This window comes from Dama dama, chromosome 12, assembly GCF_033118175.1.
Source record: "Dama dama isolate Ldn47 chromosome 12, ASM3311817v1, whole genome shotgun sequence".
NCBI classification, from domain to species: Eukaryota; Metazoa; Chordata; class Mammalia; order Artiodactyla; family Cervidae; genus Dama; species Dama dama.
In genome coordinates this window covers 63,727,394-63,752,751 of record NC_083692.1, presented here as the reverse complement: position 1 = coordinate 63,752,751, position 25,358 = coordinate 63,727,394, and the positions used below count along the sequence as shown (strand labels likewise).

Below are 25,358 nucleotides of genomic sequence, written 5' to 3'. Positions count from 1 at the left end.
AGCACAAATCTGTATGAAGTTGCATTGTGGAAGTCAATCTGAGTGTTCTCCATCTGGTCATCGTGAAAAAAGGGACGAGGATATTCCTGGGCTCACTGATATTACTGTGCCTCACTGCTTGGGGCCAAAGAAGTTAGTGGAACCTGCAAACTTTTCAGTCTCTCCAAAGATGATGTCTGCCAGTATGTGTTGAGAAAGCCCCTAAACAAGGTAAAATTATTTACTGATAAAAGAGTATATGGTCAAAAAGTTTGGAGATCATTACACAAAATGCCTATGTGTTTTAAAGGGTCTGTCAGGGCTGACAAATATAACTTTTAGCTAGGGCTCCATTCTAGGTGTAGTTTTTTATACTTCAAACCCAAATCCCCAAACATGAGAAGTCCCTTTTTTTAAATATACACATATAAGATATTTTATTTCAAAAAGCACAGAACATTATACAAGTTTTAAATTTACATTTTGCAATAAAAGATATCAATATATGCATTATTTGTATAACTTCATCATGGATGGAATTTGAATCAGTGGTATAAACATGTTGCAGTCACTAAATATAGATCATCATCACAGTGAACCAAAATGCATAGTTGTTACGAAATGACAAATGACCACTAAAGGGTGAACTCACAGCCCATACACCAACATAATAAATTAATTATACAGATATATGTTTTTCTTCACTGCATCATTAAAATTCCTGCCAGCCCCTCACCAAACATTAGAAAAACACAGTCTTGGAGCCAATCTGTTGAACCAGTTCCTCCACATACTACACTACAGAAAATAAAGTGACTTTTTGTTCATTTTAAAGTAAACTTCATAAGCTTTTAAATTGTTTACAATGATGAAGGCAAACAACGAGGATATTTGAACATGATTAGAAATCCCCTGGGCTGGGGGCAGCACTGAGAAACATAAGTTCATCTACAGTGCAGAAATCTGAGTCAACCTCAGGAAATGGAACTCAATAGGAAATGGGTTCTTTGGCAGTAAAGATCTGACTGGCCACTGCAGAATAGTCCCTCTGGCAGCTTAAGAGCCTAACTCTAGGATTTATGAAGTGGATAGGAAAAGGCTAGAAATGAAAAATCAATTTATCTTTGCTAAACTGGGGCCAATTGATTAGGGCAGAAGTGAGCATCTTCTGTTTCCCAGGCAAATGGCTCAAACCTTCCCAGACAATCCATCCAACAGAATTATATAAGAAATAAAGGGAAATGTAATCACTTAATCATACTGGCAAATTTGACAAATTGAATACTGAAATTTCTAATCCTCACCCATCACTAGTTATAAACTGTTCACTAGAGTTGTATCTATAAATATTTCCTGATATATTCTGAATGATAATTATTCAAGTAGAAAATCATGATTGTGATTCTGATACTTGTTTATGCCAGTCCCTTACTGAAAAATCCAGACTTTCTTATATTACATAAAGATACCAAAAAACCTAACCCCAAATGTGCATCATCAATTTGCAAATATATTTTTATTTGCTTGCTTTTGCTGAGCAAAAAGAAGGTAGGAAAACATTTAAACACATATGACCATGGTCACCAAAGGCAAAATAAGATAGTCTTTGAATGCATCTTTCAAACTTCTAACTTTATCCCAGAGACAACAGAAGCTAAAATATAAGATCTCAATTTCTCTTCTGCCTTCTGTTTTATATTACAAGTTCTTGATATAAAAAGTTAAAGCCAAGAAGTCTATGCACAGATTTCAGGAGAGCTCTGTTATTTATAAACAAGATGGCTCAACCACAGCATGTTATATATAACAGGATACAGACCACTGATCACATGGCTTTTTTGGTTGGTTGTATGCATCATCTACCCAGAATTTATGAAAAGTTTGCACACAGATAACAAATGAAGGATCTGTCTTACAAAAACATTAGAAGGTTACAGAACAGGCTTAAATCTGATTGTTCTAATTTACATCCAATGCTCCACTCATTGGGGGAATTTTTTTACCCTCATTCTATAGATAGTTTAAACAGAACTGCAACAGGTTTCTATTAAATACAGTGGTGCCACAATCAAGAGATAAGTGAACTCATTTTAGAAACTTGCCTTTGTAAAATGGAAAGTATAATTTCAAAACCCAACAAAGCTAATCCTCACCATCAGAGGTGAGGATTGCAGGCTTTGTCACATCAGGGATAAATAATGAATACATTATCCTAACTCTTCTTGAGGTCTACAGAAATTTGACCTCAAGGGAAAAAAGCTTTTCCATACCAGCAGAAATTTGCCATAGAAATGGAAACTCCATACAGAAATTTAATTTCTGGCTGAAACAGTAAGTGCAACATGAGGGGCATTTCCTTAAGAGAGAAATACTAATAAAATGTTTACTTTTTGGAAAACTTTCTCAACTGAAGTGTACCACATGGTTTCTGAATTCCTCTTTAGCTGCAAGGAAGACTATCACAGATGATTAAAATCTTGCCAGTGATCCATTAGCTAAACCAAATTTGGGGGGGAAACACCAAATTATAGAACAGTTAAACAATATATAAGAATGCTGGCCAACAGCTTGATGTGACTTCACTTTTCAGATGGATGGAGTGAAATGGGACAGATGATGAAGGGAAATGAGTTTTCTGGAACTATTAGCAGAATCAGACACTTGGGGTGAAGAAGCAATTCTTTAGTGTTCCGGAACATAAAACAGATTAATCTATGGTTTTGTTTTGTTTTTTTTCCCCTGTTTTAAGCATATGTTTGCTAATTGAAAGAAATACTCCATTAAGGAATATTTTATTGACGTATGTGAATCTGGACATGGAGCAAAAGACCCTCCAACCCTTCCCCAGCCTTCAGCAAGGTCTCCATAATTTTGAATCGGTCTTCATTCCTGTCTTCCTTCGTGATTGTCACCAGGCAGGGTTGGAGCTCACAGTAACTGCCAGTTGAATCCAAATAACATCTGATTAGTTTCCTGGCTCCTGGCAATCTCTTCTATGATGCAGTGCTGCTGCCACACCAAATGCAGCTTCCGATACCGCTCACGAGATAAATGGAGGGGGTTGCCCCTCCTTCAGGAGAAAAGAACAAGACATGTAAGTTTCAATCAAGTAACTGTCATATCTTTATTGTTTAAATTATAGTGAATGTTTGAGATACTCTTGGAACTGGGTGGAATCACCAGGACAAGGTTTTAAAAAGTGTATTTTCCCCTCAACACTGATCACTATGACCTGGATCAGTCACTTGGCTAATGAAGCAGACACCTACTCCTTGATTCAGAAAAATAGGTCAAGTATACCAGTTGACTCAGTGGTAAAGAATCTGCCTGCAATGCAGGAGATGCAGGAGACTCAGGTTTGACCCCTGGGTCAGGAAGATCCCCTGGAATAGAAAATGGAAACCCAGTGCAGTATTCTTGTGTGGAGAATCCCACGGACAGAGAAGCCTGGTGGGCTACAGTCCACGGAGTCACAAAGAGTTGAACATGACTGAGCACATATGCATTGTGCTAGGAAAGACCAAATACATTTGGGTTTCCCTGGTGGCTTAGATGGTAAAGAATCTGCCTGCAATGCAGGAGACCTGGGTTCGGTTCCTGGGTTGGGGATATCCCCTGGAGAAGGGAATTGCTACTCGCTCTAGTATTCTTGCCTAGAAAATTCCAGGGACAGAGGAGCCTGGCAGGCTACAGTTCACTGGGTCACAAAGAGTTGGACATTACTGAGCGACTAACACTTTCACATACCATGGGCATTATGGGACCTCATTTAAGTCGCCAGAAAGGTTTATAACTTGACACAGTTCTATTCAATTTTGAGTTGCTAGCCTAAGTGGGTCTTTAATGGCTTTTTGGCCTTACCCAAGTTTATTCAGTTTTGATTTCTGAACTTATAATGGTAGACATTAGGTGTGAGGTGTCACACTAAGCCCTCAAATTATATGCTGTTCCTCAGAAGTATTTGGTTGTTATTGTCAGTATGACACAAAAAACTTGCTGGTGATTAGCAAATATTTAAATAAAAGTACTCCACACCAATTCTAAGGTCACACAGTTTGTAACACTGTATAACAACTAATCCAAAATGACTGAAGTTTGGCTACTGCCAATGATGGAAAACTGTGAGATTCTCAGCCTTGAGGCACTCACATGTCTCATCTGGTTGAGTACTTTCATATCACCTAACTAAGTTAAAAATTCTGCTTCTTCACACCTTCCTGGAACAACTCAGACTTATCTTCAATCATTAACTGCTTTCACCACCCAGTGTTCTTCCTCCTGAATCCAAAGACCTTCTCTATACAGGTAAAAAGCTGTTACAATAAAAACAATTTCCTGTATGAACAAAGAAATTTCAAACCTCATTTAATAAGCCAATTCATATTGAGTAATACACTTCAAAAGAACAAACTTTCAGTTAAACAAAGAGAGACAGTTTATGGTAAGGGGATCTAACCTTTATCTAGATGTACTTTTTTTTCTCATACCCATGGGTGGTACTCCAGTTGTTATCATCAGTGAAGGATATAGAATATTTCAGGGTTCTAAGTATTTTTGCTAATGCTTGGGAGCAAAGGGGCTGACATAGCTGGCTAATAAAAAGTTTCAAGTATTGCAATGGAAACAATGAATATCCATTTTAAACCAAGCTCCCTCACTGGACACCACAGATTTTTTTTTCTTTTATATATCAACATCAATTAAACCTTTTAAGTAATTCTAAAGAAAGGCTGGTTAAAAATAATAGAGGATTCAAATTTTAGGATGACTTGGGTCTAAAAATTTTGGAGAAGTTATTACCCTCAATTTGTTTTCTGTGTTTTTTGGGGGCCTCCATGTGGCATACAGGATCTTAGTTCCCCAAGCAGGGATCAAACCTGTGTCCCCTGTAGTGTACGTGGGGAGTCTTAGCCACTGGACTGCCAGGGAAGACCCTACCCACAAATTTTGGAGAAGCACAAAGTTGTTGAAAATTATCTGTTACATTTAGGATAGCATCATATTTAATATTTTCAACTTATAGCTATTTAAAATATCTCTCAATATGTAACATTAGCTTTTGTGTTTAAAGACCTGCTATCATCCACGTACAATAATGTGAATAAAATTTAAAAAAAAACTTACTTTAGGCCAGGATCTGTTTCTCCATATTCATCTAAATAAGGGGCTGGATAGGCACAGCCTCTGGCTTTACCTTCAACCAGGACCACTCTACACTCTCTGATTCTGAAGACAAAACAAATGACAGGAATATTAGGAAGTGCGTGTATGCAAATGACAGGCACTGCATCAAGTTAATCTAGAGAAAAGAAATGGCCACGGGTGTCTTGTTAGGAATTCAGTATAAAGATAATATAAACATAGACAAGTAGACTAAATTGTGTTTTGTCTAAATAAAAGAAAATGAACATTGCTATTTTTGTTGATGCTATGGGAAAGATCCATGGATTTAGGGAAATGGGGTCAGCCAGTAATACTGACTAAATATACTGAAGAGAGGAAGGAGGCTGTCCTGTTTGAACCATAGGTACCCTGGAAAATAGTGGCTAGGGTTGTTTCCGCCCTCTTTCCTGACCTATGACCTAGAGGTGGGGGAAGGAACTTAACCAAAGAACAGGACCACATTTCCTAGTCTGATAACCCTGGGCCAAAAAGAAGGTCATCTATGGAAGTGTCATGCCTTTTCTGGTTAGAGCCAGACTCTAAGAGTACACATTATAAAGAACCACTGCAACTTGGAAGATACCTGGGACTCTTAGAGCAGAGAAATGGAAAGATAAAAAATAATGTTTGTGTAGGGGTAAGTTCTCTAGAGAGAAATGATAAAATAAATGGTTGGAATAGGTAGTAGGTGACTTGTTGTAGATTCCCTAAAAGAAAATAGATGTTTGAACTTGGCTTCCATGCACTTATTGCCCTTGTTCCAACAGATGCTGAGAAGCAGTGATTATATATTCCCCAGTGTGTGAGATGTTTGCTTTTATGTAAACAGAAACTATGTTACATGGAGAGAATGGAAAGAAAAAGCACACGCATCGACTCTGAATTCTCTCTTTCAGGAACTTGTGCTCTTCTTTCATAGATACGAGAGATTACTGTCTCTTCTCAGTCACTTGCTAATACACCAGGGAAAACAATGGTTGACTGACAGAGGAAAGTGAAGAAAATAAAAACGTTCAAAGGACAATATAAAGTAACAATTTACATGTCCTTTGAAAATTTAAGTTTTAAGACTCCAAACTCTTTCACTCTACCTGAGTTTTACACAATAACAGAATAATCAATATAAAGTTTCATATTTAAGGTTTTTCACAAATAATAAAAATGTGAATAGATTCCTATTTTTTAACTACTAATTTTAAAAACTATTTCAATTGCATGTGAATAACAAGTCTATGCTCTAACTTCTGACAGATCATATCCTATCAACATACTGTCCTGCCATAATGGCCTCTAGACTGGACTCAAATCCCCTAAGTTCATTATGAAGCATCCTACTTACTTCAGAAAAATGCAGACTCCAGCACCACAGTGAAGTGCATGAAAAATGCAAGCTCCCACCTCTTCCCCATTCACGGTTTCTTGGCAGCAAATGTTCTGAGAACACAGTATGGCTCCACAGAAAAGACAGAGGACAGGGTGCTTTCGCTCGTCATCTGCAGACCGTGGGCACCTCAAAAGGGAAGAAAGCATTTAATATGATGGAGAAACAATAAAAGCAAGATAATCAGTTAGCAATGGATATATAATATTTAGCAGTGTTTCAGATGTACTAGCAGTGTTTTCAGCATTGGCAGCTTTGCCATGAAGCAAGCTCTAAAAGACAAGGAAACATTTAATTAGATGATTCTTCTTTAATATTTCTCCTTAAGACAACAAAAAGTCTTCTGATTAATCCACAGTAAGAAACTTTACTTTTGAATATGCAGGGTGCTGGTGATTTCCCATAGAGTCTGGCAATTAAATATGCCTTGAAACTGAGATGCATTTAGAGAATTCAGTTTTCATTGGACATGACTGATTTATAGCCACCTTCCCCCCTCTGGATTGGTTCAGTCAAGTTTGTGTCCCTAATGTTGGCACAATATGACCTTGAAGGTATATAACTGTGGTGGTTGTTTTAACCACAGTTTTTAGTAAGGGTTTGAACACATTTCCCCCACTTATTTGGAGTATTAAGATCTTTAGGCTTGAAAAGGGGAGACTGCAGTCTTTGAGTTGAGGCACCTTCCAACCCAGAAACACAGCCAAGTCTTAGGAAGGAAAAAGCAACAAAGTTGACTTGCTTGAACTAAGTAAGTAGTACTATGAGATTTGGCCATTTGACACAGTGGTATGCCAGATCTTTGCTATAAATGACCCCTAAGGGGTGTATCACTGTATATTAAAGTGATAATTGCTATCTCTGAAAGGGAGCGTCTTATATTCCTATCTGCTGTATAATGGATATAAAGCAAACATCAATTTGCACAGTAAAAAATAAATGCAATCCCAGGAGAGATCTAGTGATGCCCATAGTTGGGTTAGAATAAAGAGCACCAACACAAATTTTTATTAGAGTATTAACAATTTATTCTCTGAAGTCCAGTTTCTTAGGCAAGATAAGAAAACCTCCATTGTCTACACAGGAGCAGAGGGACTCTGTGCATAGGTATTCCATTCCTGTCTCCTACAGATGTGGGGATTAGTTTCACTTCCAGTATGTTGCTCTTTTTGGATAAAGTCAGCATTTTCTTTCACATTTAGCACAGAATGGCTAAACTCCATCCTGTAGAGGAAAATGGGGATGATGCCTAAAACACAGCCACTGAGCAGCCACACTCCTACCTAGAAATGATTCAGTTTTGATGAAAACTGGTAGTAAAAATAAAACTGGAAGAGAGCATAATATTTATTTTCATTTTTACTTGAAACCAATAATATCTAATATCACCCAGGAGAATCTTCACTTGGATTAATGATTAACATTCTTCTCAGATCTTCCTAAGAGCCAACTGCACGGCACCCTTGAATGAAGCCAACATCTACTCACTGGACCTCTGTGGTACCAAGGCAGCCCTAAGATTAGGACAATCGCTGAATTTGGATCTGGATGCAATCTTGGAAATCATCCAGCTAATTTTTCAAGGGCTGAGAGGTAAGTGATACAACCACTTCTTTAGTTGGCTGACCTTAATCTGCATAAGACAAGCAGCAAGGAAGCTGATATTGAAGTAAATTTTAACTGGGAAGAGAGGCTGAGCAACGGGCTGCCCAAGCTCCTGCTGGGCCAGTTATATCCCCTGGCTTTGTGGCTCAAAGCAATGGTTATAACTAAGGAAGACAATTTCGTTAGTCATCCTGTAGGGCTGTGATTCTCAGAGCAGGCCAAAGAAGGGCTCTTCAAGCCCTTAAGATGACCCCAAAATGCAATCTCTCCCTTGGGTTCCTTCAAGTGACAGCAAGTTATTTAACATATAACTAAAGACTACTAATAAGTTACCTTACAGATAGAGGCAGTTATCTGGCGTTACTAATTGGTATCCTTAAATTTGAGAGTTATTTATGTTTAGTGAGAGACCTAATTAGGTTTACTAAGAAGTTTAGTTGTTGCACAATGCTTGGGAATATTATAAAACACCCAACTGAGCTTTGGAATTTCTGCAATTTGGGGAAAGGATGCTTTGTTAATGGTATATTATCAACCGAGTCTTGAACAGGCTTTGATTTTCAGGCTACTGAGAATCTTGCCTTTTAATTGTAAGTTACTGCTAGTTTCATGTCTGATTTGCTATGGGTGTTGTGTGTAATGCCACTGGAGCATCAGGATACATAACTGCCTCAACAGTAACTTTGCCTCATTCTTTTCAAGATGACACACTATGGACAATATGAAATATTTACAGACCAATGGCTAAAGTAGATATCAATCTGATTTCTCCATTCAGTGACATTTCACTGGTGGTAGTGCTGTTCTTCATCTTATGCTAGTCAAATAACTTGCATCATATTAAAGATGGTAATTGCAAAATAAAAATTACCATTAACTTTATAGAACATAATTTTATCATACAGAAATATGGGTTTAAGCTCATGTTGTTCTCTTACAGAAGTAACTAACAGGTAATTCACACATGGTATTAGCAATGAATATAATGTAACTTATTTATACTGCTTCTCACTAGTCTGTACCAGACAGTATTTTTTTGATTTGGAAGTGATCAGTGAAAGGGAAGAAGAAGATAAAAGGAAGGTTGAGAAACTGCTTTAGAATAGTATTTAATCTGATTGAGGTAGGAGGAACATGGTGCCAAGAAAGGAATGTACTCCTTTTTCCAGTACCCAGGCTTAAATCTGAATCATGGGGTTATCTGTTTTACTGCAATAATTACTGTTATATAATACTGGGCTTCCATATAAGATTGTGTCTGGGGAAAAAAAAGAGTTCTTCAGTGTTATTTCAGTGCATGAATATGGTCACCACAGTGTAATGCATGGAAAACAGTGTCTAAAATCACATGTATAAGAGATATTTCCAAGAGTGTTACTTGCTTGCGAAGCTGAGATCAGTGTGGTTCCTCTACCAGAACAACTACTAATCTGGTAAGGACTGTCTGAAGCAACTATTTTGGGAACTGAGTCTGGACAAACACTTGCAGTGTCCAAAGGAGTGCCTGACAGAAAAAGAGGCTGGTAACTTTCAGTGAATTTTGGCATTTTATATAGAGATTACCATCCTTATCCCCAAGCTCCACACCAGGTAGCTATGGGGGTGGCTGCCCGCAATCATGGTGCAGTGTGTTGCTGCCAAGGTGGACAAGAAGGACCTTGTCCTCAAAAAATTAGGGTTGTAAGCTTATTTTTGCCTGGCAGTTCACTGAGGGGCTGGCACAGGGACTGGCCATTGTTTCAACTCCCATGGGCTAAAGCAACTTTCTTGGTGATGATAATAGTAGAGAGGATTTAAAGAGGAAAAACAGTCTATATTTTTCATTCTCTCTCTTTTTTTCTTATTGGATCCAGGCATTTAAGGAAATCTCTGTCAGTTACTGGCTGACCACAGAGATAATGGAATAGTGATTCCAGTTCCAGAACACACAACGAGTACAGTCTTTGCACAAAAGGCTTGGAAAAGGCACTAAAACAAACATAACTATAGCCTTTACCAAGCAACAATGGCAGTTCATAGAATGGGGGGACTCTGATTTCCAGAGTTATTACATCACAATACTCAAAATGTCCCATTCTCAACAAAACTTACAAGGAAATGGAAAAGTATGGCCCACTCATAGGAAAAAAAAGAGATTGACAGAAATTATCCCTAAGGAAGCCCAACACACTAAAAACAAAGACTTTAACTCTCTTAAATATGCTCTTTGAAAAAACCATTGACTTAAAAAAAAAAAACTAAGGAAATTAGGAAAATATATGAAAGAGTAGGGAATATCAGCAGAAAAATTATAAAAGGAAACATGGAAAAGTACAATAGCAGAAATTAAAAGCTTACAAAGGGGTTGAATAGCATATAGAAGCATGCAGAAGAATTAGTAAATTTTCAGTTCAGTTCAGTCCAGTCATTCAGTCATGTCCGACTCTTTGTGACCCCATGAACAGCAACACGCCAGGCCTCCCTGTCCATCGACAACTCGCAGAGTTTACTCCAACTTATGTCCATTGAGTCGGTGATGCCGTCCAACCATCTCATCCTCTGTCATCCCTTTCTCCTCCCACCTTCAATCTTTCCTAGCATTACGGCTTTTGAAATGAGTCAGTTCTTTGCATCAGGTGGCCAAAGTATTGGAGTTTCAGCTTCAACATCAGTCCTTCCAATGAATATTCAGGACTGATTTCCTTTAGGATGGACTGGTTGGATCTCCTCACAGTACAAGGGATTCTCAAGAGCCTTTTCCAACACCACAGTTCAAAAGCATCAATTCTTTGGTGCTCAGCTTCCTTTACAGTCCAACTCTCACATCTATACATGACTACTGGAAAAACCATAGCTTCGACTAGATGGACCCTTGTTGGCACAGTAATGTCTTTGCTTTTCAATATGCTGTCTAGGTTGGTCATAAACTTTCTTCCAAGGAGCAAGCATCTTTTAATTTCATGGCTGCAGTCACCATCTGCAGTGATTTTGGAGCCCCAAAAAATAAAGTCTGTCACTGTTTCCACTGTTTCCCCATCTATTTGCTATGAAGTGATGGGACCAGATGCCATGATCTTAGTTTTCTGAATGTTGAGTTTTAAGCCAACTTTTTCAATCTCCTCTTTTACTTTCATCAAGAGGCTCTTTAGTTCTTCTTCACTTTCTGCCATAAGGGTGGTGTCATCTGTATAATCTGAGGTTATTGGTATTTCTCCCGGCAATCTTGATTCCAGCTTATGCTTCATCCAGTCCAGCATTTCACATGACGTGCTCTGCATATACGTTAAATAAGCAGGGTAACAATATAGTTTTGATATAGCCCTTTTCCCATTTAGTACCAGTCTGTTGTTCCACATCCATTCTAACTGTTGCTTCCTGACCTGCATACAGATTTCTCAAGAGGCAGGTCAGGTGGTCTGGTATTCCCATCTCTTTCAGAATTTTCTACAGTATGTTGTGGTCCATACAGTCAAAGGCTTTGGCATAGTCAATAAAACAGAAATAGATGTTTTTCCAGAACTCTCTTGGTTTTTTGATAATCCAACGGATGTTGGCAATTTGATCTCTGGTTCCTCTGCCTTTTCTAAATCCAGCTTGAACATCTGGAAGTTCATGGTTCACATACTGTTGAAGCCTGGCTTGGAGAATTCTGAGCATTACTTTACTAGTGTGTGAGATGAGTACAACTGTGTGGTAGTTTGAGCATTCTTTGGCATTACCTTTCTTTGGGATTGGAATGAAAACTGACCTTTTCCAGTCCTGTGGCCACTGCTGAGTTTTCCAAATTTGCTGGCATACTGAGTGCAGCACTTTAACAGCATCATCTTTTAGGATTTGAAATAGCTCAACTGGAACTTCATCACCTCCACTAGCTTTGTTTGTAGTGTTGCTTCCTAAGGCCCACTTGACTTACCATTCCAGGATGTCTGGCTGTAGGTTGGTGATCACATCATTGTGATTATCCGGGTCGTGAAGATCTTTTTTGTACAGTTCTTCTGTGTATTTTTACCATCTCTTCTTAATATCTTCTGCTTCTGTGAGGTCCATACCATTTCTGTCCTTTATTGTGCCCATCTTTGCATGAAATGTTCCCTTGGTGTATCTGATTTTCTTGAAGAGATCTGTAGTCTTTCCCATTCTTTTGTTTTCCTCTATTTCTTTGCATTGATCACTGAGGAAGGCTTTCTTATCTCTCCTTGCTATTCTTTGGAACTCTGCATTCAAATGGGTATATCTTTCCTTTTCTCCTCTGCCTTTCGCTTCTCTTCCTTTCACAGCTATTTGTAAGGCCTCCTCAGATATCCATTTTGCCTTTCTTTTCCTTGGGGATGATCTTGATCCTTGCCTCCTGTACATGCCACGAACCTCCATCCATAGTTCTTCAAGCACTCTGTCTATCAGATCTGATCCCTTGAATCTGTTTGTCACTTCCACTGTATAATCGTAAGGGATTTGATTTAGGTCATACTTGAATGGTTTAATGGTTTTCCCTATTTTCTTCAATTTAAGTCTGAATTTGGCAATAAGGAGTTCATGATCTGAGCCACAGTCAGCTACCGGTCTTGGTTTTGCTGACTGTATAGAGCTTCTCCATCTTTGGCTGCAAAGAATATAATCAATCTGATTTTGGTGTTGACCATCTGGTGATGTCCATGTGTAGAGTCTTCTCTTGTGTTGTTGGAAGAGGGTGACTGCTATGACCAGTATGTTCTCTTGGCAAAACTCTATTAGCCTTTGCCCTGCTTCATTCTGTACTCCAAGGTCAAACTTGCCCATTACTTCAGGTATTTCTTGACTTCCTACTTTTGCATCCCAGTCCCCTATAATGAAAAGGACATCTTTTTTGGGTGTTAGTTCTAGAAGGTCTTGTAGGTCTTCATAGAACCATTTCAACTTCAGCTTCTTCAGCATTATTGGTTGGGGCATAGACTTGGATTACTGTGATATTGAATGGTTTGCCTTGGAAACGAACAGAGATCATTCTGTCATTTTTGAGATTGCATCCAAGTACTGTGTTTTGGACTCTTGTTGACTATGATGGCTACTCCATTTCTTCTAAGGGATTCTTGCCAACGGTAGTAGATAAAATGGTTATCTGAGTTAAATTCACCCATTCCAGTCCATTTTATTTTGCTGATTCCTCAAATGTCGATGTTCACTCTTGCCATCTCCTGTTTGACTACCTCCAATTTGCTTTGATTCATGGACCTAACATTCCACGTTCCTATTCAATTCCAGGTTCCTCTGTAGGTTCCTAGTGAATTTTTTTTTTTTTCCCTAGTGAATTTTAAGGTAAGGCAACTGAAATTACGGAGTCAGAGGAACGGACCAATAAAAAAGGATGAAGAAAAAGGAACAGAGCCTGAGGTATTAATGGAACACCATCATGCATAATAATATACACATGCATTACAGAAGTCCAAGATAAATAGAGAGGAAAGAAAATTTGAAGAAATACAAATAATGGCTAACAACTTCCCATATATGTTGAAATATGAGAGTCTACACATCCAAATATCAAACTGAATTACAAGGAGGATAAATTCAGAGATCCACACTTAGGCACGTTATAACCAAACTGTTAAAAGCCAGGACAAAGAGAGATGTTTGAAAGCAGCTAAAGAGAAGCAACTTATCCCACACAAGAGATCCTCAATAAAATCAACTGCTGGTTTCTCATCAGAAACCATGGAGGCTAGAAAATAGTACGATGATACATTAATGTGCTCAAACTAAAAAAACTATCAACCAAGAATCTGATATCTGGCAAAACAATCCTTTAAAAATAAGGAAGAAATTAAGACATTTCCATACTAGTCCACTGTTAGCAGGTCTGTCCTATAAGAAATCCTAAAGAGAGTTCTTCATGGTAAAGCAAAAGAACACGAAAGGTAACTTGAAGGTAAAAAACAGATAACTGGTAAAGGTAAAAAAAAAGCTATCACAAAAGCTAATATTATTGTAATTTTTGATACAAAACTTCTTGTTGCCTGTATGATTTAAAAGGCAAATACGTAAAACAATCATTACAAATCTATGTTAACAGGCATATAGGGTATAAAAATGTTAAATCTGTGATTTCAACAACAATAAGAGGAGAGAAAGAATCAGGAAGAAAGAGAGTTAATGTATGCTATAGAAATTAAGTTGGAATTAATTCAAACTAAACTTGGGTTGTCATCCCTATGGACACCCAGCAAAGTTGCAGGGTACAAGATCAACAGACAAAAATCAGTTGTGCTTAAATACATTAGCTATGAACAATCCAAAAAGGAAATTAAGAAGACAATTTCATTTGTAATAGCATTCAAAACAATAAAATACCTTGGAATAAATGCAACCAAGGATGAAAAGTCTTGTGCTCTGAAAACTACAAAACATCACTGAATAAAAGTAAAGAAGGCTTAAGCATGGAAGGCATCCATGCTCACGAACTAGAAGGCTTAATGCTTACTGTTAAGAAGACAACACTCCAGAAAGTGATCCTCAGATTAATGCAATCTCTATTAAAATCCCAATTGCCTCTTTTGCAGAAAAGAAAAAGTCAGTTCTCAAATTCCAATGTAACCGCACATGACCTCCAAGTAGTCAAAATAATAATGAAAAAGAAAAACAAATTTGGAAAGCTCTTATGTTACAATTTCAGAACTTACTTCAAAGCTACAGTAATTACAATGATGTGGTACTAGCATAAGGATAGATATATAGACCGATGGAACAGAACTGAGAATCCAGAAATAAAATCAAATATCTATGACCAACTGATTTTTAAAGTAGGTGCCAGACTATTTAATGAGAGGGCAACAACAGTCTTCAAAAAATGATGCTGGGACAACTGGAAACCAGATGAAAAAAAGAATGAAGTCGTACCTCCTACTTTATTCGAAAAATTAAGTCCAAACGGATCTACAGCCAAAATAGAAAAACTAAAAGTATATAATTATTTGGAAAAAACATAGGGATATATTGTCATGACTTCACATTTGGCAACAAATTATTATACCAACAGCATAAGCAACAAAAGAAAAAACATAAAGTGGACTTTTCTATATCAAAGGACGTTATGAAGAATATGAAAACAACTTACAGGAGAAAATATCTGCAAATTAAAGTCTGGTAAGGGTTTAATACTCAGAAAATAAAAACAACTCTTAAAACTCAACAACTAAAAGAAACAATTATAAAATGGGCAAAAAACTTGAACACACATTTCTTCAAAGAACATATACAGATACATAACAAGAACACACAAAAATGTTCCACATCACTGGTCATTAAGGAAATGTGTATCAAACCACAGTGAGCTACCATTTTTTCACCCACTAGGATGGCTTTAGTTAAAAAAACAAATAAACAGAAAATAGCAAGTGTTGATGAGAATATGGAGAAACAGGGGCCCTCATACATTCTGGTGCGAGTGTAAAATGGTGCAGTCATTGTGGAAGACCGTTTAGTGGTTCCTCGAAACATTAAACACAGGATTACCATAATGATCCAACATACCACTCCTAGGAATATATATACCCAAGAAAAATTAAAATATGTGTCCAACCAGAAACTTGCACATGATTATTTATAGTAGCATTGTTCATAACAGTCTAAAGAGGGAAACCACCTAAATGCTCATCAATGGATGAACAGATTAATAAATTTTGGTGTACACATACAAAGGATTATTTATCCAAGAAAGAAATGAAATACTGATACGTCCTACAACTTGGATGAACCTTAAAGGGATGTTAATTGAAAAAATCCAGACACAAAATGCCGGGAGCCAGCACACGAGATCCTACCCATGACAAGGTCATGAGGGAGAAAACCTGACGGGCAAGGCGGATCAGGTTTTCAAGGATTCCAAAAAGGCTAGCTCACGAGATCCCACCCATGACAAGGTCATGGGGAGAAAGCCTGACGGGCAAGGCGGATCAGGCTTTCAGGGATTCCGAAAAGCTGCCCCAAAGCTGCCCCCGGCTCTCACCTTAAAGATGATATCTGTCTTTCTGATGCCTGCCTCAATGGACTACTCCCTAATTTCTCTGACACAGGCAGGAAGGCCTTCCCCGATCTCTTTCCAAATAATAATTAATTTAGAACTTTATAAGTTTTTAGGGTGGTGGTATTTTATGAGATTATTTAGGGTAAAAGGAGTGTTTTAATTTGAGTTCCTTTGCTGGTAGTTTGTTAGTCAAATGCATTTATGCCCTTGGTACTAATATGCATGATTGCTTATGATATTTTAATCATAGAATAGCATAAAGAACCTGATTATATAAAAGCCCTAATAGATATAGAGCATTTTTGAGGGATGAAGGAGTTTAATTAAAAAATATAAGAAAAATTATTATAAAAGTGGTTATTGGGTTAATGTTTGCTTGCTGTGTTTTTGCTTTTAGTGTGCTAAGGTTTTGCTATGGTAACCACTGTTAATATAGTTATAGATCTAGAAAAATAAGAGCTTAGCCCTAGTATTGTAACAATGAAATAGTTGTTAATTATTAGCCAGGAGTGCTAGGCAGAGGCCGTCTTATTAGAGCCACAAAGTCTGTATGGGGTAAAACTTTTAGATAAATTTAATTGACAACTTTTGCAGAAGAATTGATGTTGGTATTAACAGGGTCATATTTTTATTATGTTGTGACATGCTGTACTGTTGCCCTATGAGACTGTAACTTTTCTGTTAAGGTCACCACAGAAACAGAAAACAGGCCTACATTCACCTGACTTACATAAAATGTTAATAAGCCCTAAGGCCAAAAGATAATGTGTAAAGATTTATTATAGAAACAAAATACAGAAAGCATCTTATTCTTCCTTAAGGACAAACTGACGTAATGTAAACTAACCCTGTATAGACATGAGTGAGCATCTTGTATCCTGGATACACTCTGAGTGAGGGTATAAAAACTGTTGTCAAAAAATAAAGACAGACTTGGCCCTATCAAGGCTGGTCTCACGTGTCTTCTATCTCTCGCCGACGCCGTTCATCCTGAGGGTACCCCCTGGATCCTGCTGGGGCTGGACCCCGGCAACAAAAGGTCACAGATTGTATGATTCCTTTTATATAATGTATCCAGAATAGGCAAATCCATGGAGATAGAAAGCAGATTATCAGTTACCAGGGAACTGGGAAAGAACAGGATGGGGAATGATTACTTAGTGGATGCAAGGTTTTTCTCTGGCGTGCTAAAAATGTTTGGAAACTAGAGAGAAATAGTTACTGTACAATATTAGCAATACACTAAATGCCAATGAATTATACAAAATTGTATGTTATGAGACTTCTTCATCAATTAAAATTTGCTAGTGGTGGTATTTACCAAATGCAAGCTCAAAAAAAAAAAAAATTTCTTCTTACCTGAAATGAGAAGCTTGATTTAGGAGGCAGCTATAGTCATCAGGAAGCTCTATCAAACTATTTCTTTTTCTAGGGTACCTAGAAATATAATTTAAATGGCAATGAGTAAATAAGCCCAGGTGAAAAACAGACCAAGTAATAGAAGGATGAATGTTTTAAAAATAATGAGAGAAAAATTCCCTGGTGGTCCTGCTTCCACTGCAGGAGGCACAGGTTCAATTCCGGGTCAGGGCACTACGATCCTGCCACATGGCACAGTCAAAAACAAAAGAAAAAACTTAGGGGATTCATTTTTACAATCCATAGTAATTTGCACTGTTGATTAGATTTATCCAAACTTTTCAGTCTAGAATTCCAGATCTTTCATCAGCTGGTTTCCTTTCCAAATCCAACTCCTACTGTTTCCTAAGACTAAATTGTTCTATTATTTCTATACTGTCTAGGAAGTAACATAAAGTAGCAGTTAAGAACACAATCTTTGAAATCAAACAGGCCCAGTTACAAATCCTAGATTCTGACAGTCGACAAGCCACTGAACCTAATCCTGTATTTGCTGGTCTGTAAACTGAGAATAAATATATTATGCTCCCTCAGTCATAAGGTAGACTATCAATTTAGTAACACATTTTGTTAGGGGGTGGGGTGAGGAGAGAAACATTAAATACTCATGCTGATTGAAAAAATGTTAAATATGAATAACAGTATCAAAGAACCTCAAAGGGCTGTTGAGAACTCAATTAGATATTGAAGCAAAACATAATATACTTAGTACCTAATACATGTTTGTAAGTGTTATTTTTCATTCTCACCATACTAACACAACAAAAGCCTTGCATGTATGCCCTGGGAAAGGTCATATGAATAATATGAAATTATTATCTCATATAAAGGTCAGCTGAAATAACATGAATAATACAAAAGTCTCTCCTTAAACCCCAATCAATTCAAATTCTGTAATTCCTTCTGTGTGCAGCAAAAATTATCTCCTCTAAGGCTAAACTTATATCATTAAGAATATTTACTCTCTAACTTTCTATTAGCATTAACAGTATATTCCATATATTATTACACTTTATCTTATCTCTTGAATTTATGTATATAACTACTCTATAAACTACCTATGACTGAAACCTCTATGTGTTATATATCTTTTAACTCTCCAGAAGTAATGTTAGTTTAGTACCATGCTGGGGAAACAGCAGATGTCTAACAGATACATAATAACTTTTGTGAGACTAATAGTCCTAAAATATGTACTCATCTTTTAAACCCTTCTTGGTGATGTGAATACGACTGCCTCTGAGCACAGGAGGCGGAGCTATAATCTCTAAATCACTAAAACTGGGTTATGCATATGAGAGGATATGTTAGCATAGGTTTCAGGGAGAAGGTAATATTTAAATCAGTCCTTGAGGAAGAGATGGATTTTGATTAAGCCAAAACTTAAAGGAGACAGGGGGGCTGAAGAAAACTTCTGTTGAGTAGGCTCCAACCATACAGAGGAGGAGGTGGGGAGGAGGGAATAGTTTTACTTATGTTTTCATTCTCAAAAGGAAAAAAAAAGTGATTTACATGAATGCTGTCACTACCCTCTCATTTTAATAAGTAGTAGCTCCAAGAAACCATCTCTTCCTTTGCCTTTTAACAGGTATGCATTAGCTTAAGAAACAGGAGTTGGTGGTGCCAAACAATTTAAGAGGGAAAGGACAGTTACTCCAAGAAAAAAATCAATTGTAGGAAGAATGGAATTTTCAGCAAGCCATAACAGAAATGTAAGAAGTAGTATGCTGAGTGAGAATGAAAACAGACTAGAAAGCATACTCATCAGCTAACTACTTTTGGAAACACAATTTGTAGGGAAGGACGGAGAAGTAAAACCAACCTGACTACAGTGCTTTTTTGCTTCAAACAGTTTAGTAAGGCAGGGTCTGTACACCACCTGTATGGGAAGCAGAGAGAAAAGCAAATGGGTCATCACGACCTTAGTGCAATATTCATCGAGCCATCCTCACTAAACCTCTCGGCCCTTTCTTTCCATGTGCTCTCTGCTAGACTTCTTTTACCTTACATCGTGCCTCTTCTTTCTTCTCCTTTTCTTTTCTCCCCTTCTTTTTTTATGTCTTAATATTTATCATCCCCCAAATCTCCTATTAATTTCTTTTTTAAAGGGTTTATCTATTACTAGAAAAACATAAACTACGCTCAGTATTTTACAAGAGGGAATTTAATACCAGAAATTGGAAATAAAGGTGACAGAAAGGCTGAGAAGTCAACCAGGAGACAAAAAAGCAAGGAGGCAACAAGAAGATCAGCCAATAATAGGAAGCTACTAGCCCTGCCAGGCTGGAGGAACAAAACAGTATTTTTGGAATGGTATCCTTGGAGCTAAGGGTCAGTGGTGTATCAGATGAACCAGTGACCAAAACCACTTGCACTGGCTAGGCACTATAGTATCCTCCTGTATGAGTTATCTTATAACTCATAATGAATGCAGAACTAACAAGCTACCACCAAACAGAAGAATTCAGGAAAATCAAAAGGAGAAGCCAGTCCATGCATCCCACCAACCTCCCAGAATCTCTTTTGCTAGACTCCATCTTGGCTGAGTGATGTAGGTGTCACCAGGAAGGACCCTGAGTCAGAGTGATAGGCCAGAGACACCCCGTAAACTACCTCAATTACCATAAAACCTGAGACATGGCAGAACAGTTCTGAGTTCTCTTATCCTGCTGCTCTCCACCTGGGCGCCCCCTCCCAATAAAGTCTCTAGCTTTGGCAGCACGTGTGTCTCCTCAGATAATTCACTTCTGAGTATTAGACAAGAGCCCACTCTTGGGCCCTGGATGGGGTCCCCCTTTCCTGCAACAGGTGGATGCTGGAACTACAGCAGACTTGTCTGGTGGGAACTAGAGTCAGAGAAGAGCTATAGCCACTGTCACGGATGCCCCACAAGACAAAGAGAGGTGACCTAAACACAGGTTTCTCTCTTCCTCCTGGCCTCCAATATCCTGCCAGTGCCTCCCACAGGCTGAAGCCAACTGACAATGGAGACTGGGAAATATGGCCTAGAGAGGTCAGTTCCCTGTCTTTCAGAGCAGACGATGAGGTAAGGCTTTGAGGCAAGCAGAGCCAGGAATGGCACAGACTTTGCGTTTCAAAGTTTGAATTTTTAACATTAAACTAGAATGGCAAGCTATGAATGTATCAACTCCAACTATATAAAAATAAAATTAGTATAAACTACTGTGATTGTACTCAACACAAAGCATGGTACTGATTTTTTTGGATCCATCTGACTCATTTTTATCACACTGGAAATCAGACTACCTCATGAGAAATGAGGAAACACAGAAAAGCACCCAAAAGAAGAGATGAGAACACATGGAAAGGTGGCCAGAGACGGGCAGACACTCACACAAGTCCTGACTTGAGCATGCAGGCAACAAGACGCCGATTAAAGAAAAAGGAGAAAAGTAAAGGGGAGAAAACTGAAAAGACTAAAGGAAATCATGAGTGTGATACTGTGACTGATAATGTTAAAAAAAGAGATGAGAAGCCACAAATGGAATTACTTGGGCTAAACCTATGTCTATCAAACCAAGACTGAACATAAGCATGAGGGCTGGTAGCTAGGAGATCTCACCACGTTTGGAGAGTTTCCAAGTTGGGGAACACGTGTCAATTCGGGGAGAGTGGTGTACTCAGTGTGTGTGGAAGTTCTGCTCCCTTTCCCCCATACCTTGCCCTGTGTATCTCTTCTATCTGGCTGGCCCTGAGTTATAACCTTTTACTGATGCCCTAGTAGGGAAAAACGTTTCTCTGAGTTCTGTGAGCTGCTCTATAAATTAATCACACTATATAGCCTTTTGGTCAGCACAGGAGACAGCCTGGATTTGTGACAGCTAGGTTCTTTCTGAATTATGTGAGGTTGTCATGTTTTTAGGACTGAGCCCTCAGCCTGTGGGATCTGACACTATCTCCAGGTAGATACTGAGCTGAATTGTAGGACACCCAGCTAATGCTGAAAAATTACTTGTTGGATGTGTGGGAAAAACACCCTCCCCAAGTGTCAGAAATGGATGTCAGGATCTTTAATGGGGGAAACAGAGTAACACGATGAGAACTGACTATTAAATTCATGGTATATGTCGATTATATCTAAAAAAAAAAAGATAGAAAATGGTGGTAGCAAAGATAGGGTTAGGAGACTAGAGATTTGAAGGGTAGAGAGTAAGCAAGCAGAAGGGTCTATTAAGTATGGGGGTACAAAGAAATCTTTAATAAAAGAAAAACACACTTCTCCATGGGAAATTTAAATGGATACATTTTTGAGTTACCAAATGACTTTTTTAAAAGTTAATTTTTTTTATTGAAGGAAAATTGCTTTACAGACTTTTGTTGTTTTTTGTCAAACCTCAACATGAACCAGCCATAGGTATACATATATCCCCTCCCTTCTGAACCTCCCTCCCATCTTCCTCCCCATCCCACCCCTCTACGTTGATACACAGCCCCTGTTTTAGTTTCCTGAGATATACGGCAAATTCTGGTTGTCTATCATTTTGCATATGGTAATGTAAGTTTCCATGTTACTCTTTCCATACATCTCACCCCCTCCTCCCCTCTCCCCATGTCCATGAGTCTATTCTCTATGTCTGTTTCTCCACTGCTGCCCTGTAAATAGATTCTTCAGTATCATTTTTCTAGATTCTGTATATGTGTTAGAATATGATATTTATCTTTCTCTTTCTGACTCACTTCACTCTGTATAAGTTCTAGGTTCACCCACCTCATTAGAACTGACTCAAAGGCGTTCCTTTTTATGGCTGAGTAATATTACATTGTGACTTTTATTACCTCCTCAGTCACCTTTCTAAGATATGTGCTACTATGAGATATGCTACTATTGCTGCCCCACTCTGGGTTCTTCTGATGCTCAACTGTGACTGTATCATTGCTGACCACATGACTTATCCTCACTTCACCACCACCGCCACCCCATTTAAAACTGGGATGAGACAGCAGCTGTGAGGAACTTAAGCACAATGATTGGCAGTCATGGTGGAACATTGCTGCTGGTCTTATCCCCAACTTCTTCCATGTGTGAATTAGGAACCTTGTGTGTTTTTGTTGTCCCCTTCAATCAACAGTAATCAATCTAAAAGCTTAGCAGGTATTTTAAATTTAAAATTTCCAAACTGTATAATAATCCAATAATGGTATTTTATCCCTGCAGTACCTCTGGAGGAGGGGTCTCACAGTATCCCAATATTTCTGGAAAAGCAGGAACAAATTTGTGGGTAAAGATAAATAGCTACAGAGTGCATTGTACTCTCCTTCTGCAGCATCTACAAGAAAACAAAAATATATTTAATAAGTACATTATTCTTACCTGGTCATCCTGTGTCTAGAGTTTCTTCACTGTTTATGCTCATTTCTATATTCTGCCTATACAGAGTATACTTTGTACTCTGTAAAATTGTGGGTGACAAATAAGACACAGTGATCCTTTTAAATCTGATTTGAGTCATTCTCCTGATCAGACTTCTCCTACGTCAAACCACACCCAAAAGACAAAATACAAAAGTGCTTACATGATCTGACTTCATCTGATCTGACTTCATCTCTGACATCATTTGACTTCATCAGACCTGATCTGACTTCATCTCTTACCTTCCTCCCCCTGTTCATTAAGCTTCAGTCACTCATCTCTACTATTTTTTGATGACATCAAGCAAACGCTTTGCATTTACTGTTCCTTCTGCTTACAATACTCTTCCTTCAACTCTCCATCCAGTTCAACGCCATGTCCTTTTTGATCTCTCTGCTCAATGTCTCTTCACAAACATGACTCTGCCCCAGCATTCTCTATTCTCATGACCTGCTGTATTTTTCTTTGTAGCACTTATCACCATTTGACATTATACTATATGTATTTATCTGTTGGCTTATATTTCATCTCCTCTCTAATAAAAGAAAGGACTTTATCTTATCCATTACCATATGACAGCACCAACAAGATAATAAATAATTTTTTAAAGAATGAAAACACAAATCTGTGCTGACAACCACTTGGAAAGAAAGCAGTATCCTATTTATACAGAATCAGAATAAACAAACCTACATCTAATGAGCCCCACTGAACAGAGTTCAAGACAAAGAACCCTGTTAAGGCTGATCTGAGAAAAGAACAAAAGAAAGCATCTCAGAGGAAATTTGATGACTCTTCCAAAATCATACAAACCTTCTGATTTTTACCCATACAAAGCCACAAGGAAACCTTCTCTGCCTTGATGCAGATTTAAGGCAAGTAAAGAAGAAAGGAAATTATTCTGTTACTCAAATACACAGGGCCTCGGTTAACACAACAGGCCTTTCCCAGCAGCATTTTATTTATTTCATAATAGATACAGTCAAATGTTCAAACTTTGAGAATTAGAGTATATTATAAAGCCAAACAGTTCTCTTTCTTTAAAGCCAACCAATCTCTGTAATTTCTTATCTGTCCTATACTGCATGAAGGGATTTTGTAAGCTCAAATACAAAATTTCTACATAGATAGGCACTATGAATAGGTTTTGTAGATTATGAGGCTAATCTGGTTTCTGATCTCACCTTTTACCCACACCAGGGCAGGGGCACACGTGTTTGGAATGAACACTGATAAAGAGGTGAGGAATAAAGAGGTGGTTTTGGCTGCTCTCACCCTTGAGGTTGAAGGTAACAAAAAAGTCCCTTATTTACTACTCTGTGATTTCATTTTCCTACTTACTGGTAAACAGTTCTTCAGGTGGAGTTACTCCAAGTAAATAGTGGAAAAACAATGCAGCACAGCGAAGATACGGGATGATGCCATTCTTCAAGGAGACCCATAAATACCAGCCAGGAATACCACATCCAATGCAGCTGAGAGGCAACAATTCCAGAACAGAACAGAATACAAATCAGAACACCCAGATTGTAAATACATCCCCTTTCAAAAACACATCTCAGCATTAAATAATTTTTTATGCATTAACATTTAAACATTAAAACAAAATATTTAACTAGCTATAGCTTCAGTCTTTAAATCTCCTAACAGCTTCTTAAAGCAAACCACAAATCTTGCATATTTTATGAGGTAGATTCTTAAGGCAAAGAACAACTTTTTTCTTTTTCCTAACCCTTGTAATGAAATGTGGAGCAAATGTATTTATCAGTAACTAACCAAAGCAGCTAAATTAGCTTAAAAAGTTTAATACTTTCCTGACTTCTGTATTAAAACTGGTGATTTTCAGGACAGTGAAACTAATAATCTATATGATACTATAATCTTATAACACAAAGCAAGAACCTTAATGTAGACTATGGACTATATAGTAAATAACAATGTATCAATACTGGATCATCACTTTAACAAATATACCACACAAATGAAAGATGTAATGGAGAAACTGGTGGTGGGAGGGAGGAAATGGAAACTCTTGGTTACTTTGTATTCTGTAAACCTAAAACAGCTCTAAAAAAATAAAGTCTATTAACATAAATACATATATATTCAGTACTTAAACTGAAAAAAAGTTGACTGATGAAGAAGATGAAAACAAAGAGGGAAACTTGGCAGCAGATGATGCTCAGCAGAGCACTCTATTGCACTTTTGGTTTTAACCTCTGTATTGTCAATATATTTTACATATTACTCACAACAGCCTTAAAAAAACTTCTAAGTAGTTAAGTGTATTAACTGTACCAACTGCTTTAAAAGGACAGCCTATTTTCAACTTTTTACATTTATTTAAAGTTTAACTGCTGCATCTTATTAAAATCCTATCATCTTTTGCCTATATTCCTGTAATAGCTTATAAGAATAAAGATGTGTCAAAATTTGTTTTCAGTCTCAGAAACAAATGAATGGGA

The 25,358-nt window shown here is 37.7% G+C and overlaps 1 protein-coding gene across 1 annotated transcript in view; it reads right to left on the bottom strand.

Moving 5' to 3' along the window:
* Positions 1-387: 387 nt before the first annotated feature.
* UBR1 (ubiquitin protein ligase E3 component n-recognin 1) overlaps positions 388-25,358 on the bottom strand; it is a 138,521-nt gene continuing 113,550 nt past the window's right edge. The window contains exons 41-47 of the mRNA XM_061157446.1: positions 24,235-24,368; positions 22,702-22,810; positions 19,345-19,401; positions 17,463-17,540; positions 6,482-6,652; positions 5,104-5,205; positions 388-3,049 (exon numbers count right to left, since the gene is read on the bottom strand). Coding sequence (XP_061013429.1) covers positions 2,908-3,049; positions 5,104-5,205; positions 6,482-6,652; positions 17,463-17,540; positions 19,345-19,401; positions 22,702-22,810; positions 24,235-24,368 — 793 coding nt within the window. The 3' untranslated portion in view covers positions 388-2,907. The remainder of the gene's footprint in view (positions 3,050-5,103; positions 5,206-6,481; positions 6,653-17,462; positions 17,541-19,344; positions 19,402-22,701; positions 22,811-24,234; positions 24,369-25,358) is intronic.